This window comes from Vulpes vulpes, chromosome 6 (genome assembly GCF_048418805.1).
Source record: "Vulpes vulpes isolate BD-2025 chromosome 6, VulVul3, whole genome shotgun sequence".
In the NCBI taxonomy this organism is placed as follows: Eukaryota; Metazoa; Chordata; class Mammalia; order Carnivora; family Canidae; genus Vulpes; species Vulpes vulpes.
Window position 1 is genome coordinate 77,230,950 of NC_132785.1, and position 24,183 is coordinate 77,255,132.

Here is a 24,183-nt window from a genome sequence, read left to right on the forward strand (position 1 = left end):
CAGTTACTAGTGTTAGCAAGCACGAGCAATGTTTGCTATCTTTGTGGTTTGCAATGACTTTATTTTCATCTGTACTTAGACAAAATTACAAAGGGGGCTGTCTTTTTGTCTCAACACTCTACAGTGAGAGTGTCCTTGTCTAATGGTGGTGTTCAGTAAGATAGTTTATGTTTGACCAGGAGAACACTTAGGCCTAACTGAGTCCCAGGCCAACTCCTAAAAATACCATACCCTAGCTGCAAGTCTCAAGCAATTTTCCAAAAAGTGGGGGGGGGGGGGGGGGTGGGGTGTCTCTCAGACCAGTGGACTTAGCCTTAGGGAACAACAGTGGAATTTGTAGTAGACAGAAAAGATAGTTATAGAGATAGAGAAGCAGTCATGAGGTGGTAGAAGGCTAGGATAGGCTGATGCCAAGAGGTCCTTGGTAGGAGCATGGTCAACATTGCTAAGAATATTCAGGACTGTTTGAGACTCAAGGGGAATACTGGAGTAAAAACATCATTGAATCAAGGTATCACTGATGATCTTCAAGACAGATTTTTTTTTTTTTTTTGGTTGGGGGTCTCTCTGTTTTTTTCAAGACAGAAGTTTAAGGAGCCACAGATCAGGTTGCAAGGCTATGGAGAAGGACATACTGTGAGTAAAGACCACTCATTTGGAAAGTTGGGCAATGAAAAGGAGAGCAAGGGAATGTTAACTAGAAGATTTTGTGAATCAATTTAAGGAGTCTTCCCCCTAAAATAGATATGACCCTTACATGTTTGAAGCTTTGGAGAAGGAGCCATTGGAAAGAGCAACAGTGAAGATGCTAGCAAAACAGTAAAATCAGAGAAGGGTCTGAGACTAAGAACTTCGGGACATTATTTCTGTCCTGAACAGAAGGCAGAACTGCTTCACATCCTGGATCTAGCAGAGAATTGGTACAGAAATAGAAATGTTGAGTTAGGATATAGGACAGATATACGAATGGATGACAGGTAAAATAATCTTTTTTCCTTTTTCTTTTTTCAGTGAAGTTAGAAACAAAGGTCATTAGCAAAGGAGAAAGGGAGATGCAAAAGTCTGGAGAAGGTTCAAAGCATTTGCTAAGAAGTTTAGTAGATCAGCAAAAGATATTGTTTTCTATTAAGTCATCCATTTTATTAAAGGAGAAAATGCAACTGTTGCTGTATGTTATGAATTTACAGAGGATTTAGAAACGAGAGCCCTTTTATTCCCAACAAAAGGGGGGAATGGTTGCTTTTTTTTTTTTTTTAACCTAAGAGTGGTCCAAACAAACCTTTTTCTTGAGGTGTCCATGCTAGATTAAATACTATTTGACACAAATAATTTGTAACTCTTATTTGGGCTCATGAATACCATATCTCCCAAAGGAAAAAAAATCCTGCTGTTTTCAAAAGCTAAAGAGAACATCAACCAGAGACAACAGCCATCCAGAAGGCTGAATTCCCTAGTATCTAGAGCAAAGAAAATTTATGTTTCCACTCGCAGTCACAAAGATGCCCCCCCCCCCCCCACTTCCCGCTGGATTCTGTTATGTGTATCTAAATAACTAGCGGGCCTGCTCCTTCCTGGTATTAGGTGTGATTGAGAGATAACTCGACCGGCGGCGGCGGCAGCAGTTTTTGTGCGCGCAGTAGCACATGCTCTTGTGAGCATCAAAAGGAGATGAAGCCTGATTAACCATTTTGAAATCTATCGGATGAGGAGAAGTCCTTACAAAACAACTTTTATACGCTTTAATTAAAAACGTGTTCCGGCAGCTCAGAGTTGAATGGGCTTCAGGGGGAGCAGGGCTGAGCCCGTTGCTATGACGACACCAAATCTTTTCGCGCCTGGCCCTTCCCCAGCACACTCTGTCTAGCTCTGTCCAGCCATTAATTTGCCTCATCCCTTCCTCTCTGCCCCAGTCCCTTGGTCCGGGAGTCTGTGGAAGACCCAGCACTATCCACTTTTTCTGCCACAGCATCTCTCCCTCAATCCCTTTCATCATTTCATCCCTTATATTTCCCTGCCAATCCCTATTTTCTTGTTTCTCTTGAAAATTAGTTTACCTCTTGAGTTGAAAAGATTTTTTTTTAAAAAAATGGGAGAGGAGGGTCACAGCATAGGAATCACTGCTTATTATAAACCCCTCGTGATAAATCCGTTTTTTAGTGGTCTTGAGTGTAGTTGAGAGGATCTCACTGTGTTCTACATTTTTTTTTTCAGGTTTAACACTGGCTACTACATACCACTCTTTCTGTTGCTGAAGATAAGGCTATAATAAAAAGGACTATATTTTATTCTGTTAATTTGTGCTTATTAAAATCTCAGGTTATTCCACAAACAGTATCATCTGGTAATGACCGTAAGTGAATGTAAGACTTTGAAATATGTCCTGAAACCTCACAGACCTCACTTTATTTAAGGAGGCTCTTGAATATTTTTAAAGTTACACTTATGATATGGAGACTTAAATAAAACCCAGTGCCGTCACTTGTACCATAAGAAACAAGAATTGAGTGGAACTTGCTCATCATAGAACCTTACTTGGGAGAACCTACTATCTTTGCAATCTTGCATCCAATGCATTTATGGACTATAATATTATTACACAACTTCTAAATATTACTCTTTGAGTCATCAGAGGCCTTACAACTTTCATTCTGATTACAATTCCAATTTCCCTCTCACCAATTCTGTTTTATAGGATAAGATATGTGAGTGGAATGCAGTGGAGATCATCATTTCTCATTTGTTCTCTCTGCTTCACTCACTCTTACTGTGATTACATTTCCAAAGTGAATTATTCGCCAGATTCAGTAAGGACTTCCTTTCCAGTTGCCTGACTCAGTAGAGATACTGTAACTTTAAGAGGCTGGTATGGTCTGGAGTGTTAATCTTCAGCATACATGGCCTGGTGGTCACTGTATAAAAAGTGGGTGAATCCTTCAGAGCCATGAGAGCCCAGAATAGTTTCGAGTCTGAGATTCCAAATCATAATAGAACTTTGAAGCTCTAGACTCTGCATCCCCAAAATTGAAATTTGAACATTTAACTGCTCTTTAGAAGTTTTATAAAGAACTTCCTCCGTCTCTTCACTATATAAAACTCCGGCATAATATATTCCTAATAGGCCACATGTGAATCTGTGGGCCACAAGTTCACAAATACTCTTAACTCACTCTACTATAAGGAACAGTATTTCCTTTAAATGAACCAACCACCAGATTGGTTTCTAAGCTCTTTTCTTATAATTTAAGAACTTACCACACTTTAAGAAGCTGAAGTCCTTTGACTTCTTACCATAGTCATACTTAAAATGTGAAGAGGCTTTGTGACCTAACATTGGATGGCATCTCACAAATGGACCAGGTCTCTAGTTTATAATTACCTGGTATCATTCAAATGAATTACTGAAGCTTAGCTTTATTATCTCCTTCTCAGTATTAAGAATAAAAAAAATTAAATGTTTATACATGCTAAAGGTGTTTTCCCACCTAGGGCACTTAATCTGGATCAACCTTAGGTAGGTACTAAAGGAGGTAATTGTGTATAAGATTGACTAAATAGTTAGAGAGTCAGGCATTCAGGTATCTGAAATAGGTTTTAGACCTAATAAAGATGTACCCCCTGGATGCCTGGGTGGCTCAGTGGTTGAGTGTCTGCCTTTGGCTCAGGGAGTGATTCCAGAGTCCTGGGATCGAGTCCCACATCAGGCTTTCTGCATGGAGTCTGCCTATGTCTCTGCCTCTCTCTGTGTGTGTCTTTCATGAATAAATAAATAAGGTATTTTTTAAATGTATCCTCAAAGAGACATTTTACCTAAATATTAGAGAAAATATTCCATTGGCAAAATATTTTGTGTTGTAGATAATAGTGCTTCTCCACTATGCTGATAAGAAATGGGAGTCCTTTGATTCTTGACATTTAAATCTATTCTGGACCTGGCCTGGGAAAACTCTGAGGGGAATAATGTTGCAGGCTAGTGGACTAGAAAACATAATAAACCAGCCTTTTCCATCACCATATTCTATGGCTCCATGACTCCGTGAATCTCAAGGCTAAGTGTACTTGGGGTTGCACTTTAGATAACATAGAATTCTCATTCTACTGAAATGTTTTACATTTTCTTCCCTCCTAATTTTGTTTCATAGCCAAAGACATCCACATGAAAATCATGGTATCTTTTGTTTAGTAATTCATCCATCCTATGGTGCCCTGCTTACCTGAAGTCACATAATCCTTTATGTGTGCTCTGGCACTAGACAAATTGTTTATGTGATAAACCACAGGACTACCCTGTAGTTTCTGTGATCTGGTGGATATGTGTCAGAATTAGTGCTTTTTGGTGGTTGTTTTGAACATATCGTTGTTCACAGAATGTTTCTTAGACTGTATCTGGAATGTAGTTACTCTGAAGTACTCAAAATATCATAAAAATTAATTCCGAGGTATCTCGACCTACATAGAACTTCCTCTGGGCGTACGTGTCATGTTAAATTCTTATTCCAGTTGTTAATCTGTAAAATCTAAACCACTGCCTTCTTTACTCTGTATAAATGCCTTTCTCTCTCTCCAATATTTCTAAGCATGTGAGGGAAGCACAGATATCTACCACATATAGAATAGCATGCCACAATGAAGGACAAAGACTAAACCTCCAACTGATGTTGCAAAAGGGATTTTATAAAAGGTGACTAAAATTACATAACACTGGAAATGTACTGGTCACCAAAATTCAAATCTATTCTTTAATAGGTTAATAAAAAGTGGGGTAAGGTTCCAGAAGAGAAGGCACTCATTCTTTGATAACTTGTAATGAGTGTTTGGAGCTTAATAACTCATCTAAAGAATAGCATTACCCATGAACTTCTTCATTAGAGTCTCAGAATATCTGCAAGGTAAATGTTTTACATCCTTTTTGGTGTAAAGAAGAAGATTTCACAAAAGTAAATATATGTTTTACCATGAATTGTATTCAGGATGCTTTTCTACAAGACAAAAGGAAAAGGAAAGAAGAAAGAACTGAAGGCTTCTCTTTAATCTTACCTATCACACTGGATTTTTTTCTCCTCTCCATCCCCCAAGTGCCTAAAAACCGGAGTGGTCAGAGTTCTAGGGGCTAAATTTGTAAAGGTTACTCCACTTAATGATGAAGGGAATTAAGTAAATTCCTGTGTTTCTTGATGAGAATAATGCCTAGCCGAAAATCTTAAATCTGAAATGCTTTTCTTGGTTTACCCAAATCAACAGATCACTTTATTGTTTTCATGCATTGGGGACAGTTTTGTAGATGGCAAGATCTCATAAAATCAGATATTTAATCGTATGTGTACACTCTATATATGTATTAGAGCCAGCACGTGTATATATAGGTTGTGTGTGTATGTGTGTGTCTAATTCTCTGAAGAAAAAGGTGAAGAATCGATCACTTGAAGATTGGGATAGTCACGACTAATTGGCAAGAAGCCACCAATCTTAATCCACAGTTCCTACCTTAGCAGAATCCATAAGCGCTGTTGGTGGTGGTGGGGGGGTACTTTAAATTCTATTATTTTTTTATCTGACTGAAATAAAGCTACAATACCTACCTTCTTCAGTAATGGGGGAGGGGAACAATAGGGCTGTGTAGGAAGTATACCCAGTAATGAAATGAATGAAAAACCTGTATTTTAGACATTGAGCTATAGAGGTCTTCTTGGATCATGATTCTTAGGGATTTCCCACTGTCTCTGTCACTGTCTCTCTCTGTCTCTGTCACACACACACACACACACACACACACACACACACACACACACTCTGGGTTAAGGCACGTGATCCTGCCTGTTTTAGTTTCTTTTTTCACCTCCGTTTACTCAGGAGAGCAGAGAAGCAAGGGCTAGAGGTGGCTGAAAGGGCAGGATGGCAGTGGAACCCGGGAGGAGGCTCCGACGACCAGGTCGCGGCTCGGGACAGTGTCCACCCCGCTGGGAGCGAAGTGGGTGCCCCGCGCTCCCGGCACGGACCCTGCGCCCGGATGCGGGACGTGCTGCCCCTGGCACCGCGGCCCAGGCAGGCTCCCGGAGCGCCGCTGGGCGACCAGGTCGGCTGGCCTGAGAGCACGTGGGGAGAGCCTGAGCACGGAGGACTCCAGAACCCGGGCGGTTTAAAGGCCGCGTTTATGCGGGCTAGGCTGCGCGTGAGGCTGGCTCCGCGACCCGAGGGCACCGGGGCTGGGCGGCGCGCCCGGGATGCGGGAACCCTTCGCGCTCAGCCTTTCCGGGCCGCGCGCCCCGGGCGCGGGGGGCGGCTCCGCGACCCGAGTCCGGGAGGGAAGAGGGTAAACACCGGCCCTCGGGGCGGCCCTCGGGGAATGATTGCAAAGGGAGACACGAAAAATAAATCAAACCAGAGAGCCGCCCCGCCCCCTCCCGGCGCTGGCGCTGTCTCGGCGGGCGGCGCCACCGGTCCGGCAGCGTCGGGGCGGGCCCCCCGCGCCCCGCGCCCCGCGCCCCGCGCCCAGGGGGAGCCGCAGCCCGGGCCGCCGCCGGGACCGCGCCTCGGAGCGGGTCCCAGGAGCGCGCCTCGCCCTCCCGCCCCGCCCGGCCGGGCCCCTCGGGCGGGATAGAGCCCTGCTTTGCTCTTTTCGTTGGCCAAGCACAATTGTGTTATTGGAGATAATGAATTCAATCCCCATCAAAGGGCATTAGACTCGCCCGGGCCCTGGACTTGCTGATGCCTTTTTTTTTTTTTTTTTTTAAACTAGGAATGAAAGGCTGTGGAGGAAAAAAAAAAAATTCTCTGGGGGAGCCTTTCCCCTGATCGCCGCTTTTGAAGTGAAGGGGCCCGGCCATTGTTGTTCACCTCGCGGCCCATACGGCTGAAGAAAGCCTGGGCTTTTGATGGGCTGAGAACCGCCTCGGCAATGAGCACCACGTCGGGCCGCGCGGCCTGCGGGCAGCATATGTCTCGGGGCGCCCGGGCCCGTCTGGCGGGCGGGGAGGGGGCTGCGCCGCGCGATGGGCGGGCGGCGGGGGCGCGATGCACGGCCCGCACCCAGCAGCCGCGTCCCCGGGGCCCCAAGTTCTCGGCTTCTCGCGCCCACTTCGTGGCGCCACGCAGGGGTTCCGTCATCTGTGGTTAATCAGTTAAGACCTCTGGGAGGCCAGCCCTTGGGAGGTGAGGCTGGGGACGGCAGGAGTCTCGTGAGCGCAGCGAGCCAGGGTGCAGGGCTTTATCTGCAAACCACTGGAACCGAGCGAGCAGGGTGGCTGGCTTAGGACAGCTCGAGGAGTCCGTCCCACACGCCCCAAAGAGTTTTCGCCTGTGACTCGACACCGCGCAGCGCGACCGGGCTCCGGGCGGGGGTAAGGGGACAAGGGGAGGGTAGGCCGTCACCCGCTTGGCCAGCAGGGCACTTCGTCCAGCGTGCGCGGCGTCCTGCCTCGCAGTTCTGAACCCAGGACGGAACATCAGCGTCAGATCACCTTTTCCAAAAACTTGTTGCGTGCATTTAATTAAGCTTACTTTCCGTGCCCTCAACGTGAACTTTCCCCACCTCCATTCGCATCCCACGACGCCCCCCCCCCCCCCCCCCGCCCCAGGCCTCCCTCCTCTGAAGTCTTTGGCCCAAGGGTCAGCAACTAGAGCTGTTTGGTTCCCTTCCTAGTATCCAACTGCCGCCCCACCACTACCAAAGGATCCGGGTTATCCGCTCCATTAATATATTAGCCAGGCATAACAAAAGGACGCGCGTGTCGGCAGAAGGCAATGTGACTCCAGGGAGAGGTGAGGAAACCTGGCCGGTGCCCTGCACCGCAGCACGGCTCATTGCAGTTCGAGCTCGTGAATCGGCCTCCACCTCAGGCAAAAGCGGTGAAAGACGCGGTGGGAGTTGGCGCTGTGGGCCCAGCAGATGCTGACTTAAGCGTTTGTAGCTGGGCTATGGGAATGAAAAAGCTCAAGGCTCCCAGGTGGGACCCAGAGCTAGGGGGAACGTTCCAAAAACGCACCAGTCACCTGAATTGTGCAAAGAAAATCAGATTTCTAGGCAGGAGTGTAGCACTAGATAGGAGTCTCCTCCCTCCCCCGTGCATAATGGGTCCTTAAAATTAAATATATAAATGAAACAAACCACCACAAAACCCTTACATTCTTCTCATCAAATTGCTTATGTTTTAAAATAATAGTTCTTCGGTGTGAGAAAAAGAAAAAAAAAAAAACTGACCTGGGACATGATTAGACAAGCAGAGGAGTAACTAAAATTTCATGGGAGAGAGGGGAAAGAAAGAGATTTCCAACTGAATGCATTGTTCCCTGTTTCCAAGCTGTGCTGGGGGGTGTGGGGGGGGGAGTGTATTTCCAGTTTTGTTTTTCTGGGATTCAGGGATTTTTCTTTAAAAGCCTCTGATGTAATCTTCAGGAAAAGAAGTAGAAAGTCAACCCAGGGAAAGCTCACACTTAGAACTCTGAGTCAGGCCTGCCCTAGTGAGGATCATTCTGAACTTGATCTTGCATATATGACTTGACTTGCATCCCACCTGAATTCCAAGGTCCTCAAGCAGGTGTTCCATTTAAGCCCTTTCTTTCCAGATTTTGGGGGGAGAACATTCTGCTTCTATACTCTACATTGAGTAGAACATAGAGAACACCAAAATATCATGAAGTGGTATCTAGATGGAGGGATGCTTCTCACTTTCTGGGGCTATGGGGGTGGAGGGTATGCTCCATGAGCTTTGCTCTTACACTGTGTAGTCACTGCTGACCTACCTAGAAAAATGAGGAAGTTAGAAAAAAGAAAGGTAGCAAGTGAGGATTTCCCCCCTGTCAGATTTAAAAAAAAAAAAAATGTTTATAGTAGGAAAGTGCAAGCCTTTTACAAGTTAAAGTTGAAATGGATGGGTATTTTCCAGTTCCATATTGCTTGCTAGAATGATGACTGCAGGTGGCAGTGGGAAGGTGAGGGCTACAGTCTGAGCTGTCCAAAGTTCAACGAACCAAAGCTAGACTGGGAGCTAAAAGAGAAACACCAATGAAACCATTATAGCCTTAAACGTAACTATTTGGAAGAAGGGTTAAAAAAAAAGGAACATTTAAAGCAATCTGTTATTAAATGTTATTTGGCTACATCAAATAGGATCAGTGGTAGAAAAAAAAAAAACTTGCAAAAACGGCTGCTTTAAAAACAAAAACAAAAACCCTTCTATCTCCCCAAATAGATTCTATTTCTAAATGGGAAGGTTGTAAATCTTCCAAGTTGTTTCATTTTATTACATTCTTACACTCGTGAATTTCTATTGACGTTGATGATTCTGTTTGAGAAAATCTTATTTCTAAATTTCAGCATAATTTGATGACCTAATTCAGCCCAAGATAGCTCACAAATAATCAACTTTTTGCACATAATTATCTTGAACTAATGAGACATTATCTTAACTCCACTTAGTTGCAAAACACATTTTACTACAATCCAAATAAGCAATTAAGATCTAAGTTTTGAAAATAAAATATTTTTACAAATTTATTCAATAATTTAAGTAATTTTATCTTTTCAATGAGGGTTTCCTCTTGACATATTGAGGTATCACATTAAAATACATTATAGCTAAATGTTCCGCAATATTACTGCTAAATCAACAGAAAACCAATTGATCTCGAGGAAAGGTTAATTAATTTGGGCTACTGGTCTCCTACTTTGGTCTGCATTGAAAGGAATTTGTATTGATCACAGAAATTTTTTGCAAAGAAACTTAATAAGCATTTTTGTGCAACTGAGATCAATTTTTTAAAGTGTTAAAACAACAAGATTTTCTCCATTTTATCACTCCAGGAATTCTTTTCTGCTGTGGCTCATTCGAATCTGTTAGACTCCTGAGAAAAGTCATATTTTTTTATACTTTCAGTGAAATCAGTCGAGTGCTCTAGGCTTCAGAAAATGAAAAAAAAGAAAGAAAGAAAGAAAGAAAATGAAAACAGAAGTTAAGAACTTTCGTAGGATTTTGTTTGTTTAATCCCTCTTCCATTAATAATTCTCACCAGTTTATTCTGCTATAAAGAGTTCACGAAGGGACAATGGGAATTACATTTTATCTGTGACGTAAACCCTGGAACAGCCATCCTGTAGAAAACAGGCCGGGCTGCCTTCCCCTTGGGAACACTTCTAAGTTGTGTCGCTTCTGGTGAGCTTTCCCCCTCTCTGCGTTTAGTCGTCTTCTCTTTTTATCAATGTAAAAAATGTGTCAAGCCTGGAACAAGGTGAAAGTTAACATTTGAAGTTCTCTGCCCCAGGACTGTATTCGCTCCCAAAACATTTTTCTCCCCCACCCCCCAACCCCCCCACCAGTGCTCGGTGGCGGCGTGGTCGCCGGATCCGAGAGCCTCGGCAGCTCCGCACTAGGGTCTGCAGGAAGGTTTAGTCTCCCCCCTCCCCCTCCCTCCCTCTCCGGGGACCCCTCCCCCATCTCGAGGGAAATTCCTAAATAGAGCGAGCCCCGTGGACCGCGGCCCAGCGGCCCGCATCCCCTTTCCGCCCTCCTCCGCCGGCCGAGCGGCCGAGGTGAAAAACTAGAGAAATTCGCCGTCGACCCGGGGGGCGGGAAGGCTGCGCGCTCCCCGGGGGTCGTCCCGGCGCTGCCTCGGACCGGCGGCCGTTTCCCTCCTGGCCCGGGGGCGCGGCGCCCCAGCTCCGGGCGCCCCGGCGTTTGCGCGGCCGGTTTCCGAGGAAGGGATTACGCAGCGGGAGCCGCCGCCGCGGTACAGCGACGCCCGGCCTTTGTTGACTTTTGGGTCTCGGGAGCCACGGAAGATTTATTCGCTAGGGGGGAAGATGCCCAAACAATAAAGAACTAACTGCACCTGTCACCCCAAGATGCCCGCGGTCCTCCTCTGTCCCCCTGTTCCCGGCACCCGCCGGCCCGGGCCCCCCTCGGCGCGCATCCTAAGGCGCGGGGCGCAGGTCCCCGGGGCGCGGCGAACGCGCGCAAGGTGCTCGGAGGCTTCACTGCCCACAGGCGGCGGGAAAGCGCGTGGGAAGCCCCAGCTCCGCGCGTCCCCATCGCTTCCAGGGCGGCCTCCGCCAGCAGCCCGCGGCGCCTCGCCCCCCACCAGCCCAGAAAAAGTCTCTGCCAAGGGAGAGTGGGAGAGAGAGAGAGAGAGAGACCTGGGCCCGGTTTCAGCCTGGTGGGTGAGGGCAAGACTTGGACGTTGCTAATGTGTTAGAGACGGAGGGACCGTCTCTAACACCGAGGGGGACGCGCGGAAAGTCAGACGAGTTAGATTCGGGGAGGCTGGTAAAATGCCTCGGCCCCAACTCACGACCTTAGTGACATTTGGAATTCGAATTTGCCAACATTTGTTTGCCCGCTATACAAACATAAATAACTTTTGAGTTTGAAAGTGTTTCCCTCTCTTTGGGACTTTAAAGTCTTTCCAAAGGGCCTCCAAATTAGATTTTTAAATTATTCAAACCAGTTATTTCCCTCTCCTCCTTTCATTAGCTGAAGTGCGGGGGGAGGGATGGGATTTCTGGATTTTTCTCAAGTGCTACATGCCACCCCTTCTCTCATCTGGGGAGGCAATTACGCGATAATTAAGGGACTCACACAGCTCTTTTTATCTTGTCCGCAGTGTGGAGTGGGGCGATCAAAGTAAAGACTGTCCAAGTTCAAGCCCTGGCGAGGATGGAGTTCATACACAAGGGCTCAGGCAGGCTGGCCTCTGCTTGGGCTGGTGTTGTTATTGTTGATGTCAATCCGAACAAGACTTACAAAGAAATAGGTGGACTGGAAAGTGAGCCTACTATCAAAGGAGATTAATGATTTTGTGATCTCAAGCAACTGTAGGGGTGTGAAGTTGCATTTAAAAGCTTCTTAGAAGGCAAACAAATCATCAGCTTTAAGTTCTCAGGAATGATATTTTTAGAAACAGTATTTTTAAAAGTGGCTTCACAAAATACAAAACAGCAGCTACCCCGAAATGTCCTGGTGGCACAAAGCTTCCCCTGCAGGAGTGATTTAACTCGACTCTCCCTGGCCCCCTCCAAAGCTACCGTGATGGTTAAGTTTTGTTTCTCTTTTAGTGGAAAAAAAAAAAAAAAAAGAGTTCAGGATTCTGTATTGCAGACAACTTAATTTTATCAGCCACATCTGATATTTTATTCTCACCAGAATACTTCTCAGATAAAGGAAAATTATACATTGGGGAAGGAGGAAATGTAGTTATATTAATGAATTTGATTTCATTGTGGACAGACTCAAAGGAAACAGAGAGGGCTTAAGCTCATGTCAAAAGTTAAACATTACTGGGAATAAATAATCTTAAAAAACCTCAATTCTTGGGATATTAAATCAATTTATATACCCACTGTTATTGAATTTCTTTGACTTTTTTTTACTATCTTCACATTCATATAATAAACATAATACAATTTTGTTTTAGATCATCTTCCTTTTTGTCATTTATATTCAGTACTGGACTTTGGAAAATACCATATTCAGAATACTTACTTTGGATTTAATTGAGGAAAATAACAGAAATACTTTTTTGTTAACATTTGATTTATTTAAAGTCCTTAACTGCAAATGATCAAGAACATATTCCACGGCTTAAAATGTATCATTTTCGTTATTTAAATCAAAATATTTTAATTACAATCACATTGATAAAATTAACATTTTTAATTTGTAATTTTAACCATCATTTAAAGCAATTTCAACTATAAAGAAAAAGAAGGAATAAACCATGCAATAAATTAACATTGAGAAAGCAAAGAAGAATAATGAAACCCGTCTGGCTATACTAACACCATGTCCAACTGTGAAAAGTGCATTAACACTGAATGAAACAAGCACACGATGGCAATAATTAAAATGGCCACAATCAGTTAGATTTTGGAATCTTGGACCAAATTTTGAAATACCACTCCCTATAACTTATCTCTCCTCCAACATTGTAATATTCCCTTTTTCCTGGAAAAAAATATTATTTAAATGGTATAGATACATAGAAGCTAATTTTATACATGTTATTATGACCTCAAAATGACATGACAATGGCACTCTGCAAAGCAAGGAGCAGAGTTATTGAGGATGGCAATTCTTGAGGAATTGATTCTCAGGGCTATACTTGGGTGGAGAGGACAAGGGAGGAGGGTGTCTTTGTAACTTCTTGGTCAGGCAACTCTTGAAAATGTAGCATGTGTATCACCTACCTATTACGTCTATATGTTATGCAAATATACGGAGGATGTCTACAGATTTGAGCATGTGCATAAATGAGTTGGTACATAATATATATGTATTTCATTTTAAGACATCTGCTATTTGAATGTATCAGAAATGTAAGCTGAACGACAAATGGCTCTGATGTTTATAATTAGTTTGTTTTGCTGCATAAGAGCAGTATTGTCCTTCAAATGTTTTCAATAGCCCCTAGCGTCTACTTGTTTCTTCACCCTTTCAGTTCTTATGGTTAAGAGTATTGCCATAGACCTGTAAACTTGTGGAGGGTCAGGCGAGGAGGGGGTGGGGGGTGGGGGTGGGGAAGCACAAACAAATATTTTACAAGTTTGACCGTCTTTCTTTCTTTTTTTTCTTTTTTTTAAATAAACCCTGCCCAGACCAGAATGTGTCTGGAGGAGAAAGAGGGAAGAAAGGGAGAGGAATAAGGATAGTAGAAGGATTTTATATATACATTTGTGGATTGTTAAACTTTGCAGGGAAAAATTTTGTTGGTTTGGGATTGGTTTTCTTTGTAATAATATACACAAGGCATTTTGAATACAATAACAAAGTAACAGTCCTTTGCACTGGGGAAAAGATTGTGCACACACACACACAGACACACAAATGAAATAAAAACAGTTGGGATTTTCTTATGCTGTTGTCAGCTTGGTATGTGTGGTTTTGTTTGTTGTTGATTTCTCTCTCGCTCTCTCTCTCTCTCTCCCGCTCTCTCTCTCGCTCTCTCTCGCTCGCTCTGTCTCTCTTGCTACCAGCATGGCCATGCCAGACAAACCCCCAGTCCCACGGAGCTAGGAAGTGTTTAAGACGGGTCTGGAATACACACCTTGGTAGTAGGCCGGCTCCAGGGCTGAGGGCTCGATGGGGCTCCTGGCGGCCACCGAGGCGCTGCCGAGGGGCAGGCTGGCGGGCAACGCGGCGCCGTAGGGCGAGTACTGTAGTGCCTGCTCATAGGCCTTGAAGTCCAGCTTGTGCTGCTGCTCCGAGGAGGACATGAGGTTGTTGATGGAGAAGGGGTGGTTGAAAGAGTAATGGGGGTCCCCTTTCAGGTGCAGCTGGGACTCGTGGGGTGCCAGGCCATGCGCCGGGTGGGAGGGGGGCACAGACACCAGCGCCCCGGGCCCGGAGCTGATCGGGGGCGCCGCCGAGGAGGGTGGAGTCTTCAACTCCGAGGCGCCCCCTGTTGCCGTCGCCCCGCCGTGGTCCAGAGTCTGGGGGCTGGCGGCCGGCCCGGGGCCCGGCGCGCCCTCTAGCTGGCCCGCCTTGCCGTGCACGCCCCGGTGGAGCGGCGAGCTGGCGCTGGGGTTGGCGGCGCTCGAGGGGTCCTTGCGGCTCTCGGGACCGCCCTTGGCTCCGCCGCCGCCGCCGCCGCCGCCGCCCCCGCCCCCGCCCGCGGCCCCCGGCTGCTTCTCGCACTTGAAGCGCTTCTGGCGGCGCAAGTAACAGCCGTTCTCGAACATGTTGCCGGAGTCCGGGTGCAGCGTCCAGTAGGAGCCCTTGCCCGGCTTGTCCGGCGAGCGCGCCACTTTGACGAAGCAGTCGTTGAAGGAGAGCGAGTGCCGAATGGAGTTCTGCCAGCGCTGCTGATTCTGCCGGTAATAGGGGAAGAGGTCCATGATCCACTGGTAGATCTCGCTCAGCGTGAGCATCTTGCTGGGCGCCTGCTGGATGGCCATGGTGATGAGCGAGATGTACGAGTAGGGCGGCTTGGCGTGCGGGTAGCTGCGCTTGAACGTCTTGGCGTCGCCGCCGCCGCCCGCGCGGCTGCGGCCCAGGTTGGACGGCGCGTACCCCATGGGGCTCATGCACGGGTTCATGGCGGCCGCGTAGGGGCCCAGGCCGTTCATGGAGGCCGCGGGCTGCGCGCCCATGGCGCCCATGCCGCCGGGGCTCAGCGCCGTGCCCATGGCCGTCACGCCCGCCGCCGTCATGCTGTTCATGGAGCCCGCCGAGCCGCCCGCCATGCCCGCCACGGCGCCCGGACTCAGGCCGGCGCCCAGGCCCGGGTTCGCGTAGGACATGTTGAACGAGGCCGGCGTCATGTTGCCGCTGGTGGTCATGGTGTTCATGGTCATGTAGGTGTTCATGGAGTTCATAGAGCCCAGGCCCGAGTTCATGTTGCTGACCGGCACGGAGGAGTAGGCCTGCGGCGGAGACAGCGAGCGGAGAGGCCCCGAAGGGCGGGGTTAGTGGTGCGAGCGCGCGGCCCGGCGGGGGCAGACCCGGGCCGGCCGGGCCCCAGCAGGGCCGCCGAGCACGGGGCCCCCCGCCCGGGCGAACCGCCAGGCGCCCTCCCCGGAGCCAGCAGCGCAAGGGCCTGCGCAGCGGGGGGGGATCTTATCGCGGCAGGCATGAAAGACGAGCGCCCCCCGAAAATATGTCCCCGGGAAGATGTGTAATCGCCTTACATGCCAGGCTCAGGGGCTGACTCCAGGGCCCCTCCGTCGCCTTCTGCATCCACGCCGGTTGGGATCTCAGTCTCCACCCCCGACGGGCCTCAGCAAAGCCCTTTTGTTAAAAGGAGTTAAACTCCGAAAATACAATCATTCCCCGACTCCGCTTATTCACCCCCACCGTAGCGGGTGCGTAGGGTTGGGCGGGACAGCCCCCCCCCCCCCGCCCCGGGGGTGGGCCACGGAGCACCAGCGCTGCGCCTGCTTCGCCTAAGCCGCTAGGCCGGGCTGACCACACAGGGGCCTCGGCCGGGCCGGGCCGGGCCGTGCGGGGAGGCTGCCAGATACAACTAATCTCCCCGATAGAACTAATCATTCGTGGCCATATGACCATCCATTTTTCAGCATCTGGCTTTGCCGCCTTAGCAGGTTTCCCCAAATGGTGACTTTTCGTTATTAATACGTTTAGGAGGCCTGTTTTCCATCTACTTGTGGCAACTGTACTATTAAACGGGAAAGAAGCTCAGAAGTTAAATAAGTTTTGGGAAAAGATTAAAAAGAGAACTACAAGAGGAGAAGGGGAAAGGAGCAGCGCATAAGAATATCCATGCACCACGCTTCACTTTCACATGACTTTACATCTCTTTAAGCCATTCAAAAAGTTGCACCAATTTCCTTATCTGTTTCCAGCCCGCCCTATAGTATTTGAGAATTTTGGTGACATAATTTGTCAAAACGGTGTATTTTGTATTCCGGTACTGCTACGTTGCTGTGGATTGTTTCAAAGCTTGGCTTTAAAATCCCACTTTAAATACATAAAATCAAAGTCTATTTTCCCTTAACGCTATTCTATTTCCCACTTCTCAGCTTTAACCTGTAAAGAAGTTCTTTCCATAGGGAACTTCATTAACTAGCAGGCTGAGATGTCTGCATCCGAATTAAACCCCGAAGAAGAGTTCTGAGCTCTTTTTTTTTTTTTTTAAATTATCAGTAGGAGAAAAAACCTTATCAATAGCAATTTGGGAATGCACTATATATGTTTAAAAAAAATAGAGTCCAGAAACATGAAAACTTCTCTGATAATTTAATAAAAATAATATCCTTAAAATATTTTCAACAGCAAGTACAATTTCATTTGAAAACATAAAAGGTGTATAAATTTAACTAGGCACAGGCTGCTATGGTATGCAAATAAAGGTAAGCTAAGTCTGTGAGTATATAAATATACAAATCTAAATAAATTAATTACCATAAAAATATTTACTGATTCTATATTTTTCTGTCCATGTCTTTAAGTAATTTTTACTTTCGTTTTACTTTTTTTTTTTTTTTTTGGTCTTTTCCTTTCCCCAGGATTATCGAAGGCCATTTCAATAAGCGTTTTTAATAACGGTGAACTTTAGGCGGGTGATCTCCAGCTGTTTCTAGAGAAATACTTTTAGTAGGTGGTGGTCCTGCCTGTACCTGGTTTTCCTCACAATCCCTTTGTGCACATTGTAAAATAAACCACACGAACGTGCCACCAAGGGGACAATGAAGAGAAACAGGTTCTCCGTTCGGGGTGCTGGAGGCAGAGTCGGTTCGCACCAGCGCCACCCAGCGGTTCTAGGATAGAACGAGCACACTTCTCCCCAAACAGGGCTTTTAAAGAAGTTTTTATCAAATTTCGGAACCGATCCATTATTAAGACGCTCAACTTAACGGCATCGCGCTTTCATCCGAAGGCATCTGCGAATTCGGCCGTGGGAGGAAGAGACCGCCCTGCTGGAGAACTCCTGTCTTTTCCAGAACTAGAGTTCCCTCCAACTCTTGGCGGCGCCCGCCCGCCAACCCGCGGCACCCCGGGCCTGGTTCCGGCTCCCGCTCTCCGCAGGGAGGAGGCGAGCGCGTTCCGGAGCGGGCGCTTTCAAAGCCCCGAGTTTCCTAAAACCCCTCCGGCCGGCTCCACACGTCGAGCGCCTGGACCCAGCCTTCCCCGCGGGGCAGCGGCTCCGGCTCCGAGGCTCGGCCCAGGCCTGTCCGGGAGCGCATCGGGTGGGCACGCAGCAACCGCACGGAGCAGGCGCCCCCGGCCCGCCAGCCGCCCACCCGGTCGGGTCGGGCGCCCGCCTCTCGGGGCCTCCTCCCGCTCGGGTTCCGGGAGCGTCCCGCCTGCTGCCCGCCTCTCACCTCCTGTGTGTCCGCGTAGTAGCTGTTCCAGTCGCTGCTCTCATGCCCTTCCATCTTCACAGTCCCTAACATCCTGGAGCCACCCTGCCCAGAGCAACCATCCAGCCCTGTGCGAAGCGACGGGCGGCCGCGCGGCGCAGGGCTGGGGGCGGGGAGCCGAGCCGCTGCAGTCACCCGAGCGCCCGCGCCGGCCCAACGCCACCCGGGCGAGGAGGAAGCCCGGCGCTGCGGGGCGCGGCGTGCGCGGCGGAGGCGGAGGCGGCCCGGCGGGCGGGGGCAGGCGGCGGCCGCGGAGCGCGGCGCCCGGGAGCGCCTCCGCGGGAAGTGAGCGGGCGGCCTCTGCGAGAGGAGTGCAGTTGAGCTGATGTGGATCTTACGTCGCTCGAGTGCCCACCTCCTCGTCCTCTCCCCATTTGTCCGCCGCACAAAGACGCTCGCACCTACAAAGCCCGAGGTGCACCTGCGAGGCGGCCGCCCGCCAGTCCAGCCGCCGCGCCTCCCGCCCAGCCGCGCTGCCGCCGCGCGCCCCCTGCGCCCCCTCCCGCCGCGCCCCCTCCCTCAAACCCGGCCCTCACTTTGTTTGCAAAGCAGCGTAATTGGTTTAAGCCCGGAGCCTGGGGGAAGAGGGAAATGGGATGGGAGGGGGTAACCCCCTTTGGAAAAGGAAAAAAGAAAAATAGGCGGGGCCGGGCTAGCTAACGAGGGTTCTGGATAGGAATCACGCAGCCGGAGACGGGGTGGGGGCGGTGGCGCTGGAGCCCCGGCTGGCAGAGCCGTGCCAGCTAAATGACCCCAGGGCCCCTCCCCAGGGGGACCCACCGTCTTCCGGGGGCCGCCGACTGCAGCCCCATCCCGTGCCCCTCCTGCTCTTCTGTCGGCTTCCAGCCCCCACTGTACTCATTACAGACCCAAAGTTCAACCCCGGGAGACTGGAGAATACAGACCATCCCCCTCCCCCGACTTCAGGCTTGAAAAAAGGAGAAAGCCCCAATTTTGCCCTTTCACTAGAAACTCGGCCATCTGAGTCAACCTAGCCGAGTGACGTTAGGCCTATCTGGGCTCCTGGCTAGCAGAGTGGAGGGAGACGCTGCCACGAAACCCGTACCTGCGGCTAAGAGCAGGTGAGTCACAGCACCGTTTTATATCTTTATGACATAACTTTTTTTTTTTTTTTTCCGCCTCGGTCCGCTCTACTTCCCTTGTCATCTGTAGCGATCATAAAGAGGAAGAGACTGAGAACAGATGTCTGTGTGATAGGGCAGGCGCACCCGAGTCGGGCGCTCCTCCTATGCCCAGCTCCTCCTCCTGCCCCCCTTTCGCAGCCCCGGGGACTGAGCTGGTGGCGACCGTCTGGTTTCCGATAGGGAAAGGTCAGGGGGAGGGGACAGCTCCCTAAACGCGCGCGTTAACTGGGAGAGCAGGAACGGAGGCGCGGGAATGCATCTGCTCGGCTAGAGAGGTGCCAAGCTGAAGCCAGGGATGGTGGGGCGGCAGTGCCTGGTCCCCTTTCTCACCTGGAGGGGCCGGGCTAGCACCCTAGGCGCTTGTTTGGTTCCTAATGGGTCCTGGACATTGGTGGGAAGTTCTCCCCAAAGCAAAGCCTCTTGGCTCCTACGAGGCCCTGGGTAGAAGATTGCCCACGGTCCTGAGGAGAAGGACCAACGAAAGTGATTGATGAGCACTGAGTTGGTGATAGGTTGTGGGATGGTGTGAGTGTTTCTGAATATGTCTCTGAATGTATGCGTGTATGTGAGCTTCTAAATGAGCGTGACTATGTCTGTTTCTAAGTACGTGGGTGACCATGTGTGTGTGCCCTACTCTAGGTAGAACCCACTAGTTTTCCTGAAGTAACGACAAAATAAAATCTTTCTAAAATGACGAAAAATCTGCAAAATATTCTTGTTTAGCAAAGTTTTAAGCGTGTTATTAATCTCATATTAAGAAATGTGTTTTAACTTGTCTTTCAGATACCACCCCCCCCCCCCCCCCCGCACTTTGTTCTTTTAAATCTTTCTTCCTTGAAATCTGGCAACAGAATCACATTAAATCCTTGAACCAAACAAATCTCTTAAATCAGCAGGGGAGCCTGAGAGGGTGAAGATGTGCAGTTAAGGAAATAAAAAAGATAAAAGCATTGGATTACAATTCCTTTTTTTTTAACAAAAGGGAGGGGGAAATGTCACATTGTAAGGAATGGAATGAGAGTGAAATTAAATCCACCTGGAACTCAGAGCAGGTGCCCTCCCCAACTGCAGCCTGCCCCTGCAACTGCAGGTCCCATCGGTTTTGTAAATGTATCTGTAAATGTGTGGATCTGCACAGATTTCTCAGAACCACCCTAAAACGAATTCTTTTGTGTAAAGTACCCATCAGCAGCAGGACCTTGGTTCCATTTGTAAAGTAAACGGATGCTTAGCTTCCTCGGCCTCATGGGGGGGGGGGGGGGACTTTCAGTGCTGAGCTTCCTTGTTCCTTCCCGCGGTGATTCTCCAACGCCCTCTTGGCTCTTCAAAAACATCGAGCATGACTAGGGCATTTTCTATAGGTAGTGACAACTTAGTAATAGCTTTTATGGTACACAAAAAGCTAGTGCCTAAAGAGGGGAGCGTTGTCATTTTATAGGGGGTCAATGAAAAAATCAAATATTCTTTCACTTTTAGCCCACTTCCTAAACCTACTAGAGCTCATCTTAAAAAAAAAAAAAAAAAAAAAAGTCAGCTTAAGGAAGAAAAAAAGAAAAAAAGCTCCTGTAGATGGATGTCCAAAGTAAAGTTTTTTTTCCCCCTAGGGCTTCTTCAGAGCCCAAGACTAGTGGTGAAAAGTGGACTTTGCCAACTTTAGGGCCTTGATCCAGCCTGGGAGTTCCTGGGTCGCCTCCCCGCCGCGAATTACTGGGCTTCTAGCACCTCCCGGGGTGTGTGTGGGGAGGAAGGGAGGCGCCCCAATCCTCCCGCACGCGCCCCCGGCGAGCACCGTCAGGGGAGTCTGGAACTCCGGGCGCCTCCCCTGCCCGAGATGTCAGTTCACAGAGCCGACTGCCTGAGGCCACGAAGGAAAGGTGGCAGCGGAGTTAGCTCCCAGCCTCTCTTCATCTCAGTGGCAATACTCCAAGACACCTAACACATTTAGGAAGTGAAGTTCTAGCGTCCTCAGATGCCAGCCAGTCACTTCTCAGAGTTTTAAAAGCGAATCATCGGGGTCGTGCCGGGTCTTTGATTTAGAAAATAAGCAGTAAACAAGCAAATACATGAAACAGAGCTGCTGCCTCCGGGTGGCTGGCCAGTAGGCAGCCAGGTGACCTGCCTGGTGGCTGCAGTCTGCTCCTTCGTTAAGCAAACCTCTTCTCCCGAATAGGCCCCGTCTGCGCCTCTCAGAAGCCTGTGCCCTGCTTTCCGGGGAAGTGGACCCGTCTCCAGCCTCCGGGAGGCGGGCTGGGTGGACCTGCCCGTAGGGGCCACGAGGGCAGCCACGTGGCGTCTCCTGGGACGTCCCGCGCCAGACTCCCCGGGCCAGGATGGGTCTGCGCGAGCCCAGCGCGGCTCAGCAGAGGGAGGGCAGGCTCCCGGGGCGAGGGAGGCCCGAGCCGGCTGGAGGGGAGCCTGCGGGGGGAGTCCAGGTGGCCTCGGGCGGAGGAAGCGGCCCCGCCCTTCCCGGAAGCTGCGCCTTCCCCGCCTCTGGGGTCCGCTCCCCGCGCGGTCGGGCTGTGGGGGCGGCGGCACGAGGCTCGCTGGCCAAGCCGGCCGCCTCGTCTACCCTTTCCCAATATTACCTGCTTGGGAACCCCTTCGCAGATCTTCACCTGGGCAAGGGAGGAGCAGGGGGTGACTTGGGCGAGAGACAGCTGGCGCCTCGGGCCTTGGGCCCTGCGGGCTGTGTGTGGCCGCGCCGGGGTCTTTGGCGTTTAGCGGGGCTCGGGGTGGGCAGAGGGCGGAACCCGGGGGGGGGGGCGGGCCGCTGTGGTGCCCCTTGGAGCCTCCCGAGGACTTCCCTCTGGTTTTCTCCAGTCCCCTGGCTCGTGCGACCTCCGTCCTCCCATGGGCTGTGGCCAGGTCTCCACCGCCGTGGGCCCAGCCACCCCCAGTGCAGGCGGGTCCCAGCTCCTCCTCTGCAGGCCTCCACCCGCAACCCAGAGGAGATGCTGAAATCTGCCTGCGGGGGGGGGGGGGTGGAGAAACCAGATGCTGTGAAACTGAGACCTGTTGTCTTTCACGTGGTTCACAGCGGATCTGGACTGGGACCCGGGTGGGTTTAGGACTGGGGAAGGCCTGGGACGCTGAAAGCAACTCTTTGCACCTGCCGTGACTGGCCTCGCTGACCGGGTGTGGGTCCGAGCGGGGCAGGGGCCCGGGCGCCGCGGGAGGGCGGGAACCCAGGACCCGAGGAGCGCTCGGCCGCCAGTCTGAGGCGCAGGGGCCAGGAGAAGCACCGAGTTCCTGTTCCTTCACGGCCTCTCTTCCTTCACTTTTCTTTGTTTTCTCGTACCCTCCTTTCTCTGCCCTTCCTTCTATCCTTATAGTAATCAAGAAATTAATTCACAACTCACAAGGCGTCCGACCCTCAGTAGGTAGGGGCCCTGGCCCCGGGACCACCTAGCCGGCTTCATCCAACAGTTTCGTGCAGAGAATCCTGGGTGTTTGTACTGGAAAAAATCTAATGAAACATTTTAATCCCAATACTTGATCTCTGGGTTTGTCCTTTCCCTTCACTGCGCCTGGAGCCGCCGCGGGGTTTCTGAGCGGCCTGGGGCGCGGGCCTCCCTGGCCCGCAGCCGGATGTCGGAGCCGGAGCTGCTCCCTACCCAGCCTTGCCCGCGGGCGACAAAACCGTCTCTCTGGCCTTAAACTAGCAATGCCCTGCCAAAATCAACTCGCATTTTCATGTATTCAAATGAGAAAGATTGGGAAGGACGACTAGCCCTCTTGGGCAATCCCTAGCCTCGGAGGGAATAAGTGTCCCATTGGTGCCCGCAGAGAGTGGGAACCTCCCTTCCTCGAGGCCTGGGTAGCACACGTGGCACCCCCGCCCAGGCCGGGTCCCCAGGCAGTCGCACATCTCTAGGCAGCTGTGTTCCAGTTACTGACTGCTTTATTCACACTTTCCTATCACACTTTCCTCTAACTACTTAAAAACTGGTAGGGCTGGGGTCCTGGAAGAGGAACTGGAAATGCGCGCTACAGATACAGAGTTGGAAAATTAGGGAGAAGCATAACAAATTTTAGGTCTGAGAGCAGGGAGGGACTACAGTGGTTGAGGCCCTACTCTGTGCCACAGACTAGACTGGTGTTTTGAGATCCTGGCATTTCCCCCACCTGCCACTCCAGGTGTGCAAGAGCTGGGAGTCTGAAAGCCTGGGAACTTGACTCCACCCCACCGGCAGAAGCTGGGGCTGATAGGGAGCCAGTGATGGAAACCCACAACCTCAGAGCACTCTTAGATGTCATCTCTCTCCTGGAGGTTGCCACCTTGAACCTAAATCCTTCCCCGATGGTGAATGAGTATTTAGCTCATCATTCCCTGAACTCTATCCCCCCAGTCCACCCATCTCTCTCTCTCTCTCTCTCTCTCTTTCTCTTTCTACACACACACACACACACACACACACACACACACACACACAGCCAGGAGCTTTCCCACGGCCCCTTACTTGGCCCCAGTGGTTTAACTTTGGCTATTCAAATATGATTACCCTCAAATTTACATAGTTTTATTTAACAGATGCTTTTGTAACAATAATATAAATCATATCCTACACATGCGGTGTGTGTGTGAAAATGATTCTAGCTAGGCTTTTTTTCATTGTATTGTCTTCCTGATTTTTCCCCCAAAGTTTAAAACTGTTCATTGGACTGACAAAAAGACTAATTTATTGGCATGGACAGAGGGAGGTTACATTCATTATTTAAAATAAAAATTTGATTGGAAGACACTGGTGAGTGGCTGCCTCTGGACTTCCAGCAGCTATTCCAGAGCTAACATCAGAAGAAAGTTTTGCTTTAAAAATGGTGCATTTGTTTGAAGTTGTTTGATTTTCCTGGTCCTATGGGCCACAGAATAAAACTCACATTGTAGTGAGTTTGCTTCTAAACAGAAACACTAGGAAGAGGACTCGTTGTCAGTATTCCCTTTTGCAGAGATACCAGCAAGATTTGCAGGAATTTTAACAACTTTCTGCAGTCATCATGGTTGCCTACTGTAAATGGATCAAAGCAAGGAAATGCAGCTGCCAGCCTTCAGCTTTACCTGTAGTGTGCAGCACAGCTTCCGTGGGTCTCTGGTGAGGACGTAGCAGGCATCCCCAATCAACTGAGCTCTGCTCTTCTTAGGTCCACATCTTAATCTACATTCCCACATTCAGGGTTATATTGTTCTGAGCAGCCGATTCCATTTGTGTCATTTCATTTTTTTGTCTCCCCCAC

At 49.5% G+C, this 24,183-nt stretch overlaps 1 protein-coding gene across 3 annotated transcripts in view; it reads right to left on the reverse strand.

Moving 5' to 3' along the window:
* FOXA1 (forkhead box A1) overlaps positions 1-18,241 on the reverse strand; it is a 34,388-nt gene extending 16,147 nt beyond the window's left edge. The window contains exons 1-2 of one of the 3 annotated variants that reach the window (XM_072761443.1): positions 17,768-17,963; positions 14,032-15,349 (exon numbers count right to left, since the gene is read on the reverse strand). In XM_072761443.1, the coding sequence (XP_072617544.1) occupies positions 14,032-15,349; positions 17,768-17,839 (1,390 nt within the window). In that variant the 5' untranslated portion in view covers positions 17,840-17,963. Of the gene's footprint in view, positions 1-12,503; positions 15,350-15,613; positions 15,747-17,767 lie in introns of those variants that run through there. The other 2 variants (XM_026019073.2, XM_072761444.1) reach the window with 2 other exon arrangements.
* Positions 18,242-24,183: the final 5,942 nt, after the last annotated feature.